The following is a 19,605-nucleotide window of genomic DNA, read 5'->3' as shown; positions in this document are numbered from 1 at the left end:
TGTTGTTTTAACCTCTTAGAACACTAATTGAACCGTCATGCTGTTTTATGTCGTTAATACTAAACAACCGTTTTTGAAAATGATCCTAGTGAGATCCTAAATCAGGACAAATAATTCAATTTACCCAATGTTGTTTGAATTGTTGGTCATTAGATCTATCTGTTACCAGTATTATTTAACTATTCTTTTTTGTTTCATTGAACGAATGCATTCCAATTTTATTATGGGGATATGCCTTAATTTTAGTATATGTGTTGAGTTACCATTATGTACTTATCTCTTATGGAATAATCATTTGGTGATAAAGTATATTTATTTTGGTATTATATATAATATCATCAAGCTTACTGAAAATTCGTATTTAAATAAAGAACGATGAACATATTACAGAAATAACTGGATAGCTAAGTACTAAATGATTTGGTAAACTTTCGATTTCTGAAAAAGAACTTAAATTTAAACAAATGTTTTGGCTCCATAAGTATCAAATAAGAGAAAAATATTGATTCTTTCGTATAAAAAGGAAATCCTAGAAACACAAAAACAATGAAGTTTTCGGCAACAGTGGATTAATTATAGTTTTGTTATATGTAGTTTTCATGCAATTTTATAATATTTTGGTAAAAACTCATCCAAGATACCGGTATTTTAATCTTGGGCGTAAATATAGTCCTCATTACAATTTGTTGTCTCTGTTCCAGGAAGTACCCAAAAAGGAAATTTAAGAGCCAATGAGAATACATAGATATGCTGTGAAATAACTTTATTGATTGTTTTCCCAAATTAAACATGTTCCTTGTGAGAAAAATAAACATACATGGTACACGTGCATTATTTCTTTAAAGTTTACACCAAGAAATATTTCTGTTAAGTCAATTTAATTATGTTAAAAAGGTCATTTGACTAAGAGACATTATCGTTGTGTTTTTTTTTTTAAAGTAAATAGTATATGTTAACTTTTGATACACGATGCTGCTAATACTTAGTATGGATAAATACGAACGTTTTAGGGAATTAACCAAATGTTGTCCAATAAGCCTGACTCAGTTTGCCATACAAAGAAAATTCTAGACTTGATATATATTTGTAACAGAATTTGCATTTCCACTAATTTGCTTTGGTTTTCTTTCGAGGAGAAAGGAGCTGGTATGGGACATTTCGAATCAAGTTGTCTAAATTGGTTTACTAAAACAGATGATGCGCCGTAAAATAATCATAATCAATTTTATTTTTGGCGCGATTTTTAAAAAAAGATTAAATTCTTCTGCCTTAGGATATAGTCGATAGTATGTATATATCTTAAAAAAAGAAAGGGCTGGTTTTCCAAATCACAATTAAAGCCTTAAAAAAACTGTGATAATGTAGTGATCACTTGATTAAAACATATATCAAACGTTCCAGATGTTTTAGTCAAATCATCTTTTTACTAAAGTGACATACCTGTGACGAAATAATGAAGGGGAACATCACGAAAACCTGATTGTTTTAACAGTGACGTCATCCTTCACCCTCACATATTTTTGATGAATATACAATATTCTTATCTTTTTGATAAAAGTTCGTATGGCCTATCATATGCAAATCCATAAAAAAGGTTAAATTGGCAAATTTCTTGAAAAAAGGACGGGCAGTAAAAACTACTGATATTTCCCGCTTCTGTATTTATGATGAAGCAGATTTACAATTATCGTTTTATACTTTTAAATAATCACACATTTAGCAATGTATACCCATTTGATTTACCTGAATAATTGAAATCAAATAACAACACATTTACCGGGACGTTTACTGGGGTTCCTGGTTGAACTCCTTGACCGTGGTGTATCTAGTGAAAATAAGAATCATTAAGATACTGGACCCCGAGGAAAATATTAAGAGAGGGAAAGTCCCTTAACAATTGAATTATCAAAATATAAAACTCAACAAACAAATGGACAACAACTTTGGTTTGGTACAGGCATTTTCATATACATGTATGTATAGTCCATCAGCTATTTTTAAAAAGCGCTCTAGTTTAGGAGTCTGTGTTATCTTCATAATATCTCTTTATTCTCTATAAATTTATGATATACTCAGTCTGGTTCTGAGATTAAAGTCAAATATATCCCGACCGTTGATTCAATCAACTTGTGGGGAATATGTCAAAGAGAAAAGCAAATTGTTTTAAAAACTAACTCATTTTATTATTTCTTCAAATTCCGGAAGGTGTAAAAAGAAGAAATGCACTTCAATTTTTCAATGATTTAAAGTATAAATGCATTACCCAGTTAAATCAAGACAAACTTATGTTGTGTTTATCAACATAATATTTGTACCACATGTTTTATACTATATTAATTAATGACAAAATCTGAATGACAGTCAGCATGATATATCAGGGGAAGTAATCAATGCTTTCTCGATTTTTATCTATAAATTAGACCGTTGGTTATCCCGTTTAAATGATTTTACACCATACTAGTTATTTTTTGGGCCATTTCACAGGCACTTGTTTCTATTCATTGGAAGGTTGGCTATCCATATAAATAGAAGAAAGTGGCTAACTAAATTTGTTTAAGTCACGATAGTCTCCGCTTTGGACGATTTTTCTATCCTATAAATCAATGCAAAATACTCTACCTTGTATGAATCGATTCAGTGAATATTTTCCTTCAAAATTAAACTAATTTTATACCCCTACAGTGTTCTTCTTCGCGGTAATCTAATCATATTTCACTTAACCATGGCAGAAATTTGAACTAGAAACTTTTCAATGTATCTACTTCCTGTTGACATCGCAGTGAATTATTTTTTTTTCCATAGGCTGAGTTTTTTACCCCTAATTTTAATGAGTCTCAAAATGTTTTTTTCCTCCAAAATAAAAGATCGGTGAAATTCTTTAGAGTTACCATGTACTTCATCTACTTAAAGCAGTTTTCAAGTTTTATTTGAAGTACAATTTAGGAGTTGTAAGTGATTTACAATGCTAAAATTGAGAATGGAAATGGGGAATGTGTCAAAGAGAGAACAACCCGACCATAGAACAGACAAACAGCAAAATGTCACCAATAATCTATTATTAAGATATATTAGTGTTACTATTTTTCATAACTTTTAATAACGTTACATCTGAATAAACAAATATCTATGTGATGTTGTGGAGAGAAACGGTGTCCTTCTGTGATACTTTATCTTATTCATGTGTCATGATACAGTTTATCAAAAGTAATTCCAATTAGTCAAACGTTATTGACTTAACTATTAGACAAACAGGTGTAGATCTGTTTATTATTTTTATAATGAACCATGTGTATATACGTGTTTTATGGTTATGCTATACAGAGAAACCATTTCATTTACATTAATCATTTTTTAAATACATTATGATCTTGTCTTAATTTTGTATGAACCGGCACCATTAAACATTTAAACTGATAAAAATCAAAACATCAAGTCATTTCAACTTATTTGGTATAGAGGCTTAAAAAGATGACCACATTTTACATCGTTATTGTTAACATTTTATGAATTGTAAATACACATACTGAATAACGTAATAGATCTGAATGGTTTCCCTAGCCACTATGTTATATGTTTGCTTTCATGGTTAGCAGTAAATTACTAAATTGAACCCGCTTGAAAATCATCTTTGGTTTAAGAAAACATAGGTTTTGAGAGTTTCTACTGAAAATAAAACTATGAAAGGTTTTTTGGGTTATGTTCATTTATTTACATAAGTTGATTTAGAGATAAGCTTCTTCATAATTTAGAATCAATGAAAGTACAGTACATGATCAAGTGACTTTAAAAAGTCTCGTAAAGTCCAGTGATTCATCTGTTTTGTTATAATTATTTGAATTTTGTTTGTTTTTATTCAGTTTAGTTACATAAAAAATTAAGAGATATAGTATGCTTTTTTTTATTTGTACTGTTTCAAATACAATACTTGATTTGGTATTTTTTTACGTAAGGCAAACCTAAAATATTAAACGATAAAGCAAAATATTTGACAAAGCAAACTTTTTATTATTGTATAATCATATGACAACAACAACAACAAAGTTTTTTATTGTCAATTATGACGTCCAATAATTTGAGCAGTACAATTAAGTTAAATTTGATACAAGTGATCACATATTGATTACATTGATTATTTAACAATCAAACAAAGTCAAATATTTTTAAACAAAATAATTTCTGCAGAAATAATATATATAGTTTTACAATATAATATAGATGGACAAACTACTGGTGACTAAACTGTATCTAGAATTGATTTTCTCTCTTTGAATAAAGAACCAGTAATAAACTTACTGTTTAATTATAACATTATCCTCAGATGACATTAACCATATTAATTTTGATTGATTTGGGAGGCTTTTAAAGTTTTTGTTAACCTTATTTAAGTAATTTATATCTTCAGATCTTTATTTTCTAAAACAGGACACTGAAGAAGAAAATAAATTTCATCTTCAACTTCAGTGTTACATAATTTACATATTCTATACTCCACTTGAAGCCCCACATGTCTGCCTCTTTCAATTTCTTATTCATGTGTTCTGACTATGATCTTAGTGAGCAGTCGAAAATGAAATTATAAAGTTTGAAATATAAGGAAGAAAACAATTAAAAAAAAAATAAAGGAAATTTTTTCGACATTATATATAATATGTATATGTACAAGCCATTACATCTACATCCATACATATAGAAATATATATAGATTACTATGCCTTATTTGTCGACAACTATACAGATATGATTTAAATCAAGCTTTTTTCAACCAATTAAAAAAGAATAATAAAGTATAGGATTTTTTTCCAAATGTTATTTTTAGAGATAATCATCCGTTAATCAAATAAGTTTTCAAATTAATTGCATTAAATTCATTTCTTTAATTTCAAATGTTTGCACCAAGCCCAATCATGTTAACTTAACCAATCATTTGGTTTTCCAATCGGTGAGGGTCTAGGTTTTTGTGGTAAAGGTTCTTCTTGTGGCTCAATTTTCCTTTTTACTCCCTCTTTTTTCGTACAACTGAAAGTAATTTGACTTGATTGATAAATCAGATTTTAAATATTCTAAAAAAAAAATGTACTGTCATCTAAGTATAAACATGTTAAACATTCACACATCTGTGAACTTTCAGTGTCAATTAACATGATAAGGGTTCATGTGAACAAAACTGTACTAGAACAAGATCCTGTTTGGAATTGATCTTTGAAAATGTTTATTTAGCATGAATTTGAATAATATGGTATTATGATTATCTGCCATGACAGTACTCGGGAGAAACAGTTTTCATTATAATGGATGTAAGAATATATTATATGGTGTGAATGCTAATGATACAACTCTCCATCCATGTTACGATGTGTAAAAGAATACCATATACGGTCTTCAACACGGAGCCTTGGCTCGGATAAAACAGCAAGCTATAAAGGTCCACAAAATAAGTAAATCGTAATGTTTGCAAGAAATAATTTCAACTACAATCCATTTAATGCTGTCTACCAACCGAAGAATAGTCACTTTGTTTACATTATTGTTAATCTATATCACGACTGAACATTTATAAATATTTTAAATATGACTAAAAACACCTGAAAAAAGTTTTTTTTTATATATATTCTATTACAAATTGTAAAACTACTTTTATTTGAAGTGTCACACAGAATATGACTTAAAATCTAACAAAACATGTGTTTTTTTTTGCATTGTATAATACTTAATCTTACATTGAAATGCACCAGAAACAGCAGCAACCTGTCAGACATAAAGCCAAAGCTGATAAGGATATTAAAATGACAGCCCATGTCTTCACTACAAAAAAAAAGCATGTTTATTATTTGATACAGCAATATTTTTATTATGTTTTCAATTTCAAATGAAAAATAAAACGTTCAAAATGCATGTACTTAAACGAATCACATCTACTATTGACGACATATTCCTAGTATTTTATTATATATGAAAAAAGTAAAATCACAAAACTTCGCGGAAAATTCAAAAGGAAACTTCCTTAATCAAATGGCAAAATAAAAGGTCATTTAACACCTCAAACGAATGGATAACATAAGTCTTATTCCTGACTTGGTAAAGGCATTTTCTTATGTAGAAAATGGTGGATTAAACCTGGTTTTAAAGCCAGCTAAACCTTTCACTTCTATGACAGTCGCAGACAATTAAAGTTTTATTGAAAACGTTGTGTGAAAATAGACCTTCCCGAGAAATAAATGTAATATAACATTTGATGTCTTACAAATAAGTATGCTCGATTATAGTGTGTCATGACACTTTTTTCAGAGAGATTTACTATACTTACATTTTGTACACTTTTTCTCTTTAAATAAAATGTTACAGTCACAATGGAAATCATTTACTCTGTCGATACACTGTCCATACTGACATGGATCATTTTCACATTCATCTGTATCTATCAAGATAAATTCTCATTTCAGACCCGTTTTTTTTTTTTAAGATAATTGTTCTGAATTTTCTCATTTTTATACGAACAAGTGAAACACGTATTAACTGACAAATGTTACAGTCTTTGCAGTATTAATACATATATAAATAAAATGACATTGCATACTTTTATAAGTTGTTATATATATTGTGTGCAAGTTGTAATTTCGTACAACTTATAATTGTTAAGGGTTTTTGTACAAGTTATCAGTATTTTGACACACACCTACTTTCATCAGATGATACACTTCGGTGTTGACATGAATATCAATAATGTGGTCATTTTTGTAAATGACTATGGATTTTCATATCCCAGCATAGATTACCTTAGCCGTATTTGGCGCAAGGTTTTGGAAATTTGCTAAATGCTCTTCAACTTTGTACTTGTTTGGCTTTATTAATATTTTGATATGAGCGTCACTGATGAGTCTTATGTAAACGAAACGCGCGTCTGGCGTACTAAATTATAATCCTGGTACCTTTGATAACTATTTACACCACTGGGTTGATGTCACTGCTGGTGTACGCTTCGTCCCCGAGGGTATCACCAGCCCAGTAGTTAACACTTCGGTGTTGACATGAATATCAATAATCTTGTCATTCTTATAAATTTCCTGTTTACAAAACTTTGAATTTTTCGAAAAACTAAGGATTTTCTTATCCCAGGCATAGATTACCTTAGCCGTATTTGGCACATTTTTTTGAATTTTGAATCCTCAATGCTGTTCTTCAACTTTTTACTTGTTTGGCTTTATTAATATTTTGATATGAGCGTCACTGATGAGTCTTATGTAGACGAAACGCGCGTCTGGCGTACTAAATTATAATCCTGGTACCTCTGATCACTATTATCTTCAATAATGATATTATTCAATGATTTACTCAAAAATTATTAAACTTCAACCTTACATTAAGCAAAGTGTGTCCTGTATACCATTAAACTACAAATAAGTACATCTGATTGATTTAGACTATATTCTGTTTTTTCACTAATACAAAATTCTATGTCCACAAAATATGTTTTGGTGTTTTTTAATAAAGTTTGTGCAGTACTATGTGCAAGACTGTAGCCTGTTGTGGAAATAAAACAGGGATATGCTAAAACTAAGACAATGTTCTTACTTTTCTTATTTTGTAAAAAGATTCACAAAATAATAATAATTATTACAAAAATTGTAATTTGTACAACATTTCAATTTGTACACAACACATAAATATATATAATAATAGATAACACCTAACACAAGTAGGCAATGTTATGCTTTGTATATTTTTGACTTTTGACACTTAACTCAGTATAAAACATTGATACAGTTACGAATGCAAGTCTTTACGGGGTATGTTATAAATTAGTGTTTATCTAAGACAAACTACTTAGAACAAATTAATCTATTGATTGATTGATAAGTATTATTTGAAAATTATGAAATGAAACAATTTCATTAGATTTCACTTTTTTGAAATCATGATTGCATGTTAACAAGTATCTTGTCTTAGGGAGGGATAAATCCTACTTTGTTAAGGATCACTCGGATTCAAACAAAAAATTCTCTGAAACTGACATTATCAAGATGCTTGATTTCTTGATTGACAACCTATTTGTTACGTTTGGAGGACATGTTGTTTTTAACAGAATGTCGGCATTCTAATGGAAACAAATTGTGCCCCTCTTCTTGCCGACTTATTTCTTTATTATTATGAGGCTGATTCAAGACACTTGTCAAGAAAAATCAAGAACCTTATAAGACAAATGCATACTATGTCAAGAACTTTTAAAAATGATTTAGACAAATTAAGAATGTCGAGTAAAAGTTCATGCAAATTCAAACAGAAACTGGTCTTTTCAGACTTTTTGACTTTTGTAGTGTATATAGATCATGTTCTTTCACTAAATAATCCAAAATTTGGTGACTACATGTATGTTGAACGCATCTATCCCATCGAACTAGAGATAAAGGATACTACAAATGCAGTTAAGTCAGCCTCATATCTAGAAATTGACAATGAGGGTCGGTTGAAAACAAAACTTTACGACAAAAGAGATGATTTCAGCTTTCCAATTGTGAACTTTCCATTTCTAAGTAGCAACATTCCAGCAGCACCTGCATAGGTGTATATATCTCCCAATTGATACGATATTCCCGTGCTTGCATTTCCTATCATGATTTCCTAAATAGAGGGTTGCTGCTCACAAGGAAGCTATTAAACCAAGAGTTCCAAATGGTGAAGTTGAAATCATCACTTTGTTAATTTAACGGACGCCATCATGAGTTGGTTGACCGTAATGGAATAACCGTTTCACAAATGATATCAGATATGTTCCCTACGTCGTAACTACAAACCCCTTCCCTTTCATGAATGTGACCTACCGAATTAGACTATTTAGCGGATTTGTAATCACATAAGCATCACGACGGATGCCACATGAGGAGCAGGATCTGCTTACCCTTCCGGAACACCTGTGATCACCCCTAGTTTTTGGTGGAGTTCATGTTGTTTATTCTTTAGTTTTCTATGTTGTGTCATATTTACTATTGTTTGTCTGTTTGTCTTTTTCATTTTTAGCCATTGCGTTGTCAGTTTGTTTTCGATTTATGAGTAGTTTGGTTGTCCCTTTGGTATCTTTCATCCCTCTTTGAAGAGTCATGTCGTTCGTTGGATTCTGTGATGTCGCTGGTGGACTACATGAAAATGTTTTAGTCCTTTAAAGTATGTTTGAAGTTTTGTATTGCCTGCTTATTTTGCCATCACACAACACGACGGTTGCCACACGTGGAGCAGGACCTGATTATCCTTCCGCTGAACCTGATTTAACCAACTGTTTTGATTGGGTGCGTATTGATAAGTCATGAATTAATCCATTTTGTGTTTTGATTACTGTTGTTTTCTTTTTCTCCTTTTTCACCCATTACGTTGTCAGTTGTTTTCGACTTGTGGGTTTGAAGGTCTCTTAAGTATATTTCTCGTCTCTTTCATGTTTCAAGAGCGTAATGTTTGTTGTTGAAATGTACAAAAATGTTCTTATTCATAGTGCATATCTGTAATACTTACTACTTTGACAATTCTTTCCCTCATATCCAGGATCACAAAAACACAAATACCGGTTACTCATAGGCAAGCAAGTTCCGTGTTGACATGGATCACCAAGACAACTAGACATCATATTCATATTACCATTTCGATTGGGCGAATTGTAGGCAATGTTTCTTGTGCCTATTAAATAAATTTAAAAGGACGATAATACAGTTGGGAGAAAATTGAGCATTCAAACCTCTAAAAAACTTGAAACAATGATTTTATAATTTAAAAGGACAAAACAGTTGTTATCAAATAGTTCGTTTCTATGTATGTTGGCGTATGTTTTTCTTGCACTTCAGTTTTCCTGTTGCTCCTTTGTTTTCCTCTTATAGTTGTTGTGTTTCCCATTGGTTTAGTTTGTTACCCAGATCTTTTTTTCACTCAATCGATTTTTGACCTTTTAACACTGGTATACTACCGTTGCCTTTATATACGGCATTCAATGTTAATATTTACTTCGTCATTTGAATTTGACTACCGAAGAAGCTGATCGAGTGAACAACTCGTTGATTATTACGGAGCTAAGAGCTATATAAAAAGGTATATCAAACTTAATGAAGATTATTCTACATTTACAAATGACGAGCTAGTTACAAATGATTTTTTTTTTTTCGAATTAAATTTGAAAAACTTGCTTTAATTGTTTTATTTTTCTTTGTTTCTTTTATTTTCGGAGTTATACTATTTACATAGTTAATTTTATATGAAGTCGATCTAAATGCGTTTTTATTATTAAAACAAACAAACAAAAAATGCACATACCATGACTTCCTCTATAGTTATGAGGGTTGTAAGTTAGAATGTTGGTTTTTGAAAGACCTCCATTAACAATAGTTTGATGACCCTCAAATATATTCGTCTGCTTTGCAAATGTTGTCCTTTGACCATGTTTTGCTAGATGTGCCGATGGAATGGTCGTTTTCACTAGACTTACATTGCTGACCTCCGCTGTCCTTCCATTTAATCTTTGTGTTTTTGTACCGAGATTTATTCCTAGTTGTGCTTTCGTACTTATAAACATATTTACATCTGATGAACGACTTTGAATCGGTTTTGCATTTGTTGCCCTTATTAATAATCTGCTTTTAGAAGTCCAAAAGCCATGCTTCCTTACTGATGTTTTAAGAGCTTTGGGCCTATTGGAAGTTGATTTCAATTGTAGATTAACGACGGTTTTGAATTTTACAAATTTCGATATTGTATGAGACGAAAGTAAATTTGTAATAGATGCTGTCTGTTTATTAAGAGCATTCTTTGGATTACTTGTTGATGTGGTTCTTGGTGGAATCGACTTAATTGTTGATAATATAAATCTGTTTTTCGGAGAAGCAATTTTTTTTAAGTGTCTAACCGTTGTTAATGCCGATGTCGATTTTGTTGAAAGTGGTGTAAACAATATTTTCGATTTTGTCGTTGGTATTTTCAGTTTTGTTGTTGGTTGTGTGGGTGGTGTTGTCGTCAGTTTGGTTGTAGAAGCAGTTGTCGGTCTTGTTACTTTTGTTGTAGTCATTGTGGCTGTTGCTGTTGTCGTTTGTTTCAAAGTTACTGTAGTAGTCAGTTTAGTTCTCAGTACTAATGTTGTAGTCATAGTTTTTGTTCGTTGTATAAATTTGGTAGATGGTGAAGCTGAAATATAAAACCATTGATCGATCTGAATACAATATGTGATCATCATCAATATAGAATTGTTTTTCATTAATTCTAGTGGTATTGTTCATAGTAATTCTGATGAATAAAATTTAGAATGGAAATGGAAAATGTGTCAAAGGGACAACAACCCGACAAAAGAGCAGACAACAGCCGAAGGTCAACAACGGGTATTCAACACAGCGATAAAAAATCACGCACCCGAAGGCTTACTTAAAAAAGAAGATATCTAGAAAATACCACAACATTAAAAACAGCCATTTGTGTCAATGCGATTTTTCCATTGGTAGCAAGTAAAATATTTTTTTAATTTATTTTGTTCAGCACCTTGTGAACCATGGCAAACTAAACTCGTCAGTGACTTATTAGTATTGGTGCGATCAGAAACAACTTAAGGAACGACAGAAAATGTGCAAATTGTTTTATTCAAAATAGTAATGGCAAACTATGAGGTATCCATGTTTAAGTGTGAAGTCCAAATCAATGATTGACAATTATATTACACTCATTTGTTTACGAATAATTATATTTTAAAACTATATAAAACCAACAATGACTTGATTTAGTATTTAATATGTTGATTGTTGGATGAATTATATTTCGAATCAATGTTTACTTAACATTCATAAAAAAACTGATCATCAAAATGGCAGATAACACTCAAGTTTATTCAACTTGAACGGACGTGGAACAACAGTTATTGGGCGCAACGTCACTGTGACCATCAATAACGCTACCGAATAAAATACAAATTTCTCTAATATGAAATCCGTATTTTTCACAGGATAAACCTTAGAAGCTAACACGGTTGCTAAGGAATTTCGTTGTCCAAATAGATTCGTCATTTATTTCAAAACAGTGTGGACCAATTACATGTAATTAGAAAATATTTATGCAACATGCAAAATGTGCCGATTTTTATGATTTTCTTTATAACAAAAATTTCGGACTGTCAAAGTACTTAAACCAACTCATTGCAAAGGTAAAAGTATCCCCATTTTGTTTTAAATTTCCTGTGCAATTCGTACGCACTATTCGTATTTTAAAAAATATGTGAAGCAATTCATTAAATAAGCACGCTTTTCTTTCAGCATTTCCTTCAACTCTCCACTACTTAATACAATATCTTGTCTATTAAAGATAAATCTTAGTTACTACCCGTTGTTATAGGCATGGTAGGTGTAATACCACCAAATCAGGGTACGTCACATCCGGTTGTATACGAAAATAGGCCAACAAAATATTCCCTTTAATTTGACAGTTGTGGGTAATTAATCCTACATTTTATTGCAGTAAAACAGATGTCTTGGGTATTTCAAAGCACTATTATTTTTTTTTCTGGGATTTCTATAGAATATTTAAAAAAACTTGAGGTTACATGGTCACTAAACCTTGTACACAGATTAAATAAGAGGAGAAATTTGATTGGTTAACTTCCAGTGATAATTATTATCTTGTATGCAATGAAATGTTATGTGAAGTTTTGTCTATAGTACTGGACAGGATAAAACTTTACTCATGCTAAGTATTTCTTTATTTGAAACATGGATAAATTCTGCACATTTTCTTTAAATGCAAATTTAACAAAGACTAATAGGAGAAAATCAATGATGGTATTACACCTTATAAGATGCTTTAAAATACAACGTTGTTTTGAGTAAAATATCTTAAAATTGTAAAACAAAATATCCAATTAGCAAGATTCTATAAGTTAATTTAGCACCAACCTAGCTAGCATTAGTTTAAATTAATAAAATTCTAATATGTCCATACCTTTTTCACAACATACGCCGCTGTACTCAGATTCGCATTTACATTGTTGCTCCTTGCGATTGTACTTTCCATGCCTACATTGAAATCCACAATGTCGTTTTTCTTCAGCATTTGACTCAAACCAACTAATTGTTAGGTTGCAATGATCTAAACAATTCTGGAGAGTTTCTGTATCATCACAGCACATATATTTCTTTCTTATTTGTTCTCCGCCTCCGCACGTAGCGCTACAAGAAGACCACGGAGCCCATTCTTCTATGTCGCATACTTTGTATCCATGGCGACATTTACTGTTAACAACATATATATGACAGAAAATAAGACCTATGGTAGGTAAATAAATTAAATAATGCATGAACGTCATGTTAAACAGCTAAATCAACGTTTATCATCAAAATACGTACGCGATCATTATAAATTAACAATCGATGATGGTCTTTAAATATACACCTCTCAATCAATGGCCAAGGGTCGTTTGATATTTATTTTTTTATATAATGATATGTTTCAAAAAAGATGCGAAAGATACAAGAGGGACATTCAAACTCATAGGTCGAAGGTGAATAATTAAAAAAGACAAAGACAAACGAACGAACTATAGTACACAACACACTGACCATTTCAAACGTGTTCCTCAATCTAAGGCAGCCTTTACAACGACTGTTATGAAAATCGTAATAAAAGTATATAGCCACAAATTATTATTTTATATGCAGTATTAATTATTATTAAGTATTGACTTGGTAAAAGTGAAACATAGCCAGTATAAGATTTAAAGTGAGGCTGTGACTCACATAGGGAACGACCTCTTAATAGCAAAAGTAAAATCACAAAAATACTGATCTGGAAGTTCAAAAAGGAAATTTCCTAATCAAATGTCAAAACCAAAAGCTCAAACGCATCAAACAAATGGATATCAATTGTCATATTTCTGATTTGCTACAGACATTAAAGGCAGCCGCTTAGGTAAAAACCATCCGGCTAGAATCTTGTTTTTTTATTTCTTGCTATGTATGTTATAGACGTCTGTTTGATATGCCAGAGTACGGAATTTTTGTTCAAACGACAAACTGTTCAAATAAAATGTAACAAAAACATAACGTAGGACCGGTATTGACAAAAATCTATAAAAATCTATATTAAAAAAATATGTAATTTTTATGAAATTACCTAGACAAAAGTATTCAGATATAATATTTCACTTAATTCTACAGTGTTTGTCATTACTTTGAACATAATAATGTCTGAGTCAACAAATAGGTATGTGATGTTGTTGAGAGCAACAACAAAAGTCCTTTAACATTATACCTACTAATACATTTGTATCTTATCTTCTGTACATGGGAAACAATCTAATTTTTGTGAAACATTTTAAACAATGTTTGCTTTCTGTAATATTCACAGATATCAAACAAATTATGTCAAATATCATGGTCGGGATGCGATTTCTTTTAGTTATATGAAGTTAAACGCGCGCGCGTAATTAAGAACACACATTTCATGTTAATAGTTCGACATCTTTTTAAAAAAGCTTTCGGTATTTGTTATTTAGCCCTCTTTGTTTGTTTGTTTCGGGTGTGTTTTTTTTTTTTTTTTTGTAGTAAGGAAGTAAATGATGTATCATGATTTATCTATCTAAAAATGTATATATTACGATTACAATAGATAAAGGAAGATGTGGTATGAGTGCCAATGAGACAACACTCCATCAAAATAACAATTTATAAAAGTAAACCATTATAGGTCAATGTACGGCTTTCAACACGGAGCCTTGGCTCACACCGAACATCAAGCTATATAGAGCCCCACAAATAAGTAATATAAAACCATTTAAACGAGAAAACCAACGGTATAATCTATATAAAAACGAAAATCAAGAAACACGTATGAACTACATAAACAAACGACAACTACTGTACATTAGAAGACTGGATTTTTAACAGGGCCCAATACAACATTTAAATGACCCACATACGTCAGAGCTTTCTCGGATGTTATATAAAACGGATCAGACCAGGGAAAGATTTGCAATCACTTTATTATGTACGCTTAAAACAAACTGGTCAGTTCTGAGCTTTAATCACAAGGATTTTAAAAGACTTGTTTCAGACTTAGTTCTTTAATATTTGCAAGAGTGCATGTGTATGTGTCGTATTTGTACCACGCGTTTGAAGTACAAAAAAAAATCACAAATATACTGAAATCCGAGGAAAATTCTAAAAGAAAAGAACCTTGTAAAATGGCAAAATCAAAAGCTGAATAACTATTGAGTTGACAATAACCTCGGAGACTAACACTCAACTAGCAGTGTAGTGAAAAAAATACCTTATTTTTGCATTGGTCTGAAACTCCCTTCTTAAATTAACATTATCTAGAATGCTGTAAACAACGCATTCGAAAGCCAGTGATGTATAAGACCATAACACGTGACGAGCTACATGACCAAAAGGGACCTACAAAGATACATCAACTTTGACGGAAATGTAATCTATTTCTAAATATATCTCAATTATCAAAAGAAATTTAGAAAAATAATTATGTCAGTAGTGAAGCACTAATTGTTGAGTTGATCATACAATCGGGGACTTATAGTCCATCACCAGTGGTATCGACCCAGTACTATTTAGTTAAAAAAAAACTTATAAGTTCTTGCCTTCGACGTGCTATCTTAAACTTTATTAGAAACTCGCAAATCCCTTTGAACCTTTCAAATGCATAAGACCTAAATTACTTTAATAAATGTACGATCACATTTATCTAAGGTCAACTTTGCTTGAGTCATTTGAAACCTTAGTTTCTTTTTAATTCTGAATTCATTACGCAGGATGTACTCCTTACACTTACATTGCTTCAACTTACGACTGAAATCGACATTTAATAAGGCCTTAAAGTCATCATCACGAATAGTTTAACCGATACAAGGTGTTAGTGTCTCAATTAATCGACATGTTTTCATGATTTTAGATCTTTAAATACCAGTAAACTCGTCCGATACGTGTTTTATGACTGTGATACATGTAAAGCGGGATATGCGACCCTCCGATTTTATGTTTATCTTGTGTTGTGTCTCCCTAATTGGTTTGCAAAATTTTAACATCAGAAATCTGTTGCCGCCTTAATAAAAGAGCTATCTATAAAAACAAGTTAAATGAATGATTGTCTACATAAAATATGCCTGTATCAAGTCAGGAATATGATATTTGTTATCCATTCGTCTGATGTGTTTGAGCTTTTGATTTTGCTATTTGATCTAGGGACTTTCCGCTTTGAATTTTCTGTCATAAACATATAGCTTCATAAATTATCAGTAACATTATTTTATTTTTGTTGGGAGTTTCTATAGAATTTTTGGGAAACTTGAGGTAACTTGGTTACTAAGGGAAAGAGGGGTGAAAGATACCAGAGGGACATTCAAACTCATTAGTCAAAAATAAACTGCCATGACTAAAAACGAAAAAGACAAAAAATAAAACACAAATCACAACGTAGGAAAATAAAACTTAACTATAATTGTTTAATTTACAATTTAAAGATGGGCGAAAGTACGAGAGCGACAAGAAAAAGCACAAGTAATTATTGTTGACAAATTAATGGACAAGTCGTATTATAAAAAAATACCAACTCTTCAGGAACAGATGGTACATATATTGTCTACTTTATCGGACTTAATATGCAAATATTTTTGATTTGATTGAAATTAAGTTCATGAACACGTACACAAATAATAATTGCTATTATGATAGGTTATTTGTAGAAACGGCGATCGGTAATTCATGGTTTAATTGACACAAACAACAGAGGATCAAGCTTTGTTTGTTGTACGTTTGTCTTTCGTTCATATATTTAGACGTTTAAGATTCATCCGAGTACTCGTGAGTACTAGAGTGTCATGACCGAGTTTCCGAGTATTAAATTTCAGATCTTTTGACATCCCTTCAAAATACAGAATAATAATGCATAATTATACCCATGGCACTCTTCTGTTATTTAAAAATCACATATAAAATTAAACAGTAATCAAGAAGCAATACTTTTCCTCACACAAAACTGTATGTTTTGATTTGATTGCGAATTAGAATAAATTTTGAAGACTAAAACTAAAATATTTTGAAAATAAATGAAAATAGCGGTAATAACAATTGATATTTTTTGTAAATACTGATATAAAATTTACATGTAATACTGTCTTCCAACTGTGCATAATGAAAATTAAAACCAGCTTTTTGCAACCAAATCAGAAAGAACAAGAAGATGATTTGTTTAGCCTCCAAATGTATTTTTTATATTAACAAATGTCATCTATAAATCCATTTGAAGTCCAAATTAATATGCATCATAACTATTTCTTTTAGTTTTTGACTGGCACCTATATCCGGTTTGAACATCATAAGTCTGTTATCGTAACCATGCGTTTGGTTTTCCAATTGGCGATGGTCTTGGCATAGGTTTTTCTGGTAATGGTTCTACTACTGGCCCAATTTTGCCTTTTTCGGCATCTTTCTTCGTACATCTGAAAATAATTTGAAATGAGTGATCCATCTAATTTTATATGTTTAAAACAATTGTATTGAAGTACATGTTTACATGTACAATTTAATCGTTTAAACCCGCTGCAATAGTTTTCACCTGCAGGAATCTGATTTTCAGTGGTTGTCGTTTGTTAATGTGATTCTTAAGACTTAGCGTTTCTCGTTTCTTGTTTTTATATAGTTGCTTTTTCCCGTTTAAATGGTTTAACACTAGTAATTTTAGATATTCCTTCATAGCTTGCTGTGCGATGAACAAGAAAACTCTCCACATGAGAACAAATCACAAAGATATTAACAAATAAAAGTCTCTAAATCAATGTTTAAATTTGTTCGATAAATTTTCAGAATGTGCTGGAAGGTGTAATGTTGACAAAACTGAGACCATATGGATTGGGTCAAAAAAGGGTAGTATTGAAAAACTTTTGCCAGAATAAAATATTGTTTGGAACGTTTCTGGGAGGTTCAAACTATTTGATATATGGTTTGAGCTTGCTAAAATGGATAAGACTCTATGCAATTTTACAGCCAAGATAAACAGTATCAAGTCACTTCTTAATACTTGAGCTTATAGAGAACTAACATATATTGGGAAGGTTGTTGTGATTAAAACTTTAGCACATCCCATTTTGGTTCAAGTTCTGACTGTCCTTCCTAACCCCCCAGATGGGGTTTTGAAGGAGATTCAAAATATATTTTTCATTTTTTTATGGAACGGAAAACCACATAAAGTGAAAAGAACAGTGGTTATGTCCGAACAGTGTGATGGCGGTCTTAAGATGCCTGATATTTACTATTTTTGTTATAGTGTAAAAATTTCTTGGCTGTATAAATTATTAGACCCCAAAATTTCTCTCCTCGGAAAGTTTTGCTACTTAGTTACATACAAAAATTTGTTTGGGACAAAATTTTACATTGAAGGAAGGAATGATTGCTTTATTTAGCAAAAAAAGTCAATCCCTTTTAGCATGATATCCTGGTAAATTTTTCAAAATTGAAAAATAAGTTGAAAGTTGAAAACAATACAGATATTCTGGCCCAGTCCATATGGTTAAATCCAAACATCAAAATGGATGGCAAGATGATTTTGAAGGATAAATATATTGAAAATTGTATATTTTTATCAATGATCTGGTGTCAGATAATAATACATTATTCTTTCACATATGAAGAATTTGAAAAAATGTATAATATCAATACTAATTTTGTAGAGTTTTATGGTATTTTAAGTGCTATTCAATAGATGGAAAAGTATGATAGAAGGTAGTTCTAAACTTGATAATATTGAAAATAAATTAGTAGATAAAGTTAAAAAAAGGACCAAAATCTTGTAATTTTTGTTATAATTTATTTCTTGGGGATGATAAAGTATTATCATTATCTTCCCGTAATAAATGGGAAACATAATTATATATGCAGATTTAAGATTGGAATGCTATTTATTCCATGCCCTTCATTATAACCAGCAGTTCGTTTTTACAATTTTTTTAATTTAAGATTGTTCAAAGGATTCTACCATGTAATTCTTTTTTATTCAAATGTAAATTAAAAGAAACTGAACTTTGTACATTTTGTTCAGAAATTAGAGAAAATATTTTTCACATTTTTTAGGAATGTAATGTAACACAAAACGTTTGGTTTCCATTACTGATTGGATTAGAAATTATGACATATTCTTGCCTTTCAGTGCAAAAGAAGTAATTTTAGGTGTGTCTGAGGATTTTGTAAACAGTAAAACAGTTAATAATATCTTGTTGTTACTTAAATACTATATATACAAATGTAGATGTAAGAGCATATTGCCCACCAAATATGGTGGGATAGAATATTTAAAGTATTGGATAAAAAGGAAAAATACTCTGTATGTTTCTTAACCCCTACACAAAAAATTCAAATGGATCAGAAGTGGCAATTGTTAGAAGCAGCATTTAATTCACAAAATCAATTGTAATATTTATATTTATTATACCATTATTAGACTTAATCATTCTTACAAGTGTTAATTAACTTTTTTATTATGTAATTTCACATGTTTCATCTTGAAAAATAAAATAATTACAAAAAAAAAACAAGTAAAGGTCCCCGTTCGGCCTTCAACGATCAGCAAAGTTCATACCATAAGTCGATTTAAAAA

The 19,605-nt window shown here is 30.8% G+C and overlaps 1 protein-coding gene across 1 annotated transcript; it reads right to left on the bottom strand.

Moving 5' to 3' along the window:
- Positions 1 to 4,907: 4,907 nt before the first annotated feature.
- Positions 4,908 to 13,132, bottom strand: LOC143063872 (uncharacterized). Its single transcript, XM_076236333.1, has 6 exons — positions 12,946 to 13,132; positions 10,288 to 11,151; positions 9,499 to 9,660; positions 6,305 to 6,415; positions 5,718 to 5,802; positions 4,908 to 5,016 (listed from the first exon to the last, which is right to left on the bottom strand). Exons 1-6 carry the CDS (start codon positions 13,130 to 13,132, stop codon positions 4,908 to 4,910), a joined length of 1,518 nt encoding a protein of 505 aa, XP_076092448.1.
- Between the last annotated feature and the right edge of the window lie 6,473 nt (positions 13,133 to 19,605).

This window comes from Mytilus galloprovincialis, chromosome 1 (genome assembly GCF_965363235.1).
Source record: "Mytilus galloprovincialis chromosome 1, xbMytGall1.hap1.1, whole genome shotgun sequence".
Lineage (NCBI taxonomy): Eukaryota > Metazoa > Mollusca > Bivalvia > Mytilida > Mytilidae > Mytilus > Mytilus galloprovincialis.
This window is presented reverse-complemented; position numbering and strand designations above follow the sequence as displayed.

What these genes read in the sequence shown, in the direction of transcription:
- LOC143063872 (XM_076236333.1), bottom strand. Translation starts at nt 13,132, where the DNA reads ATGTGCTGTGATGATACAGAAACTCTCCAGAATTGTTTAGATCATTGC. An exon ending in TAACTATAGAGGAAGTCATG is followed by an intron (nt 9,661 to 10,287) that starts GTATGTGCATTT and finishes TTTATTTAATAG; the next exon opens with GCACAAGAAACATTGCCTAC. An exon ending in AGAGAAAAAGTGTACAAAAT is followed by an intron (nt 5,803 to 6,304) that starts GTAAGTATAGTA and finishes TTTTTTTTGTAG; the next exon opens with TGAAGACATGGGCTGTCATT.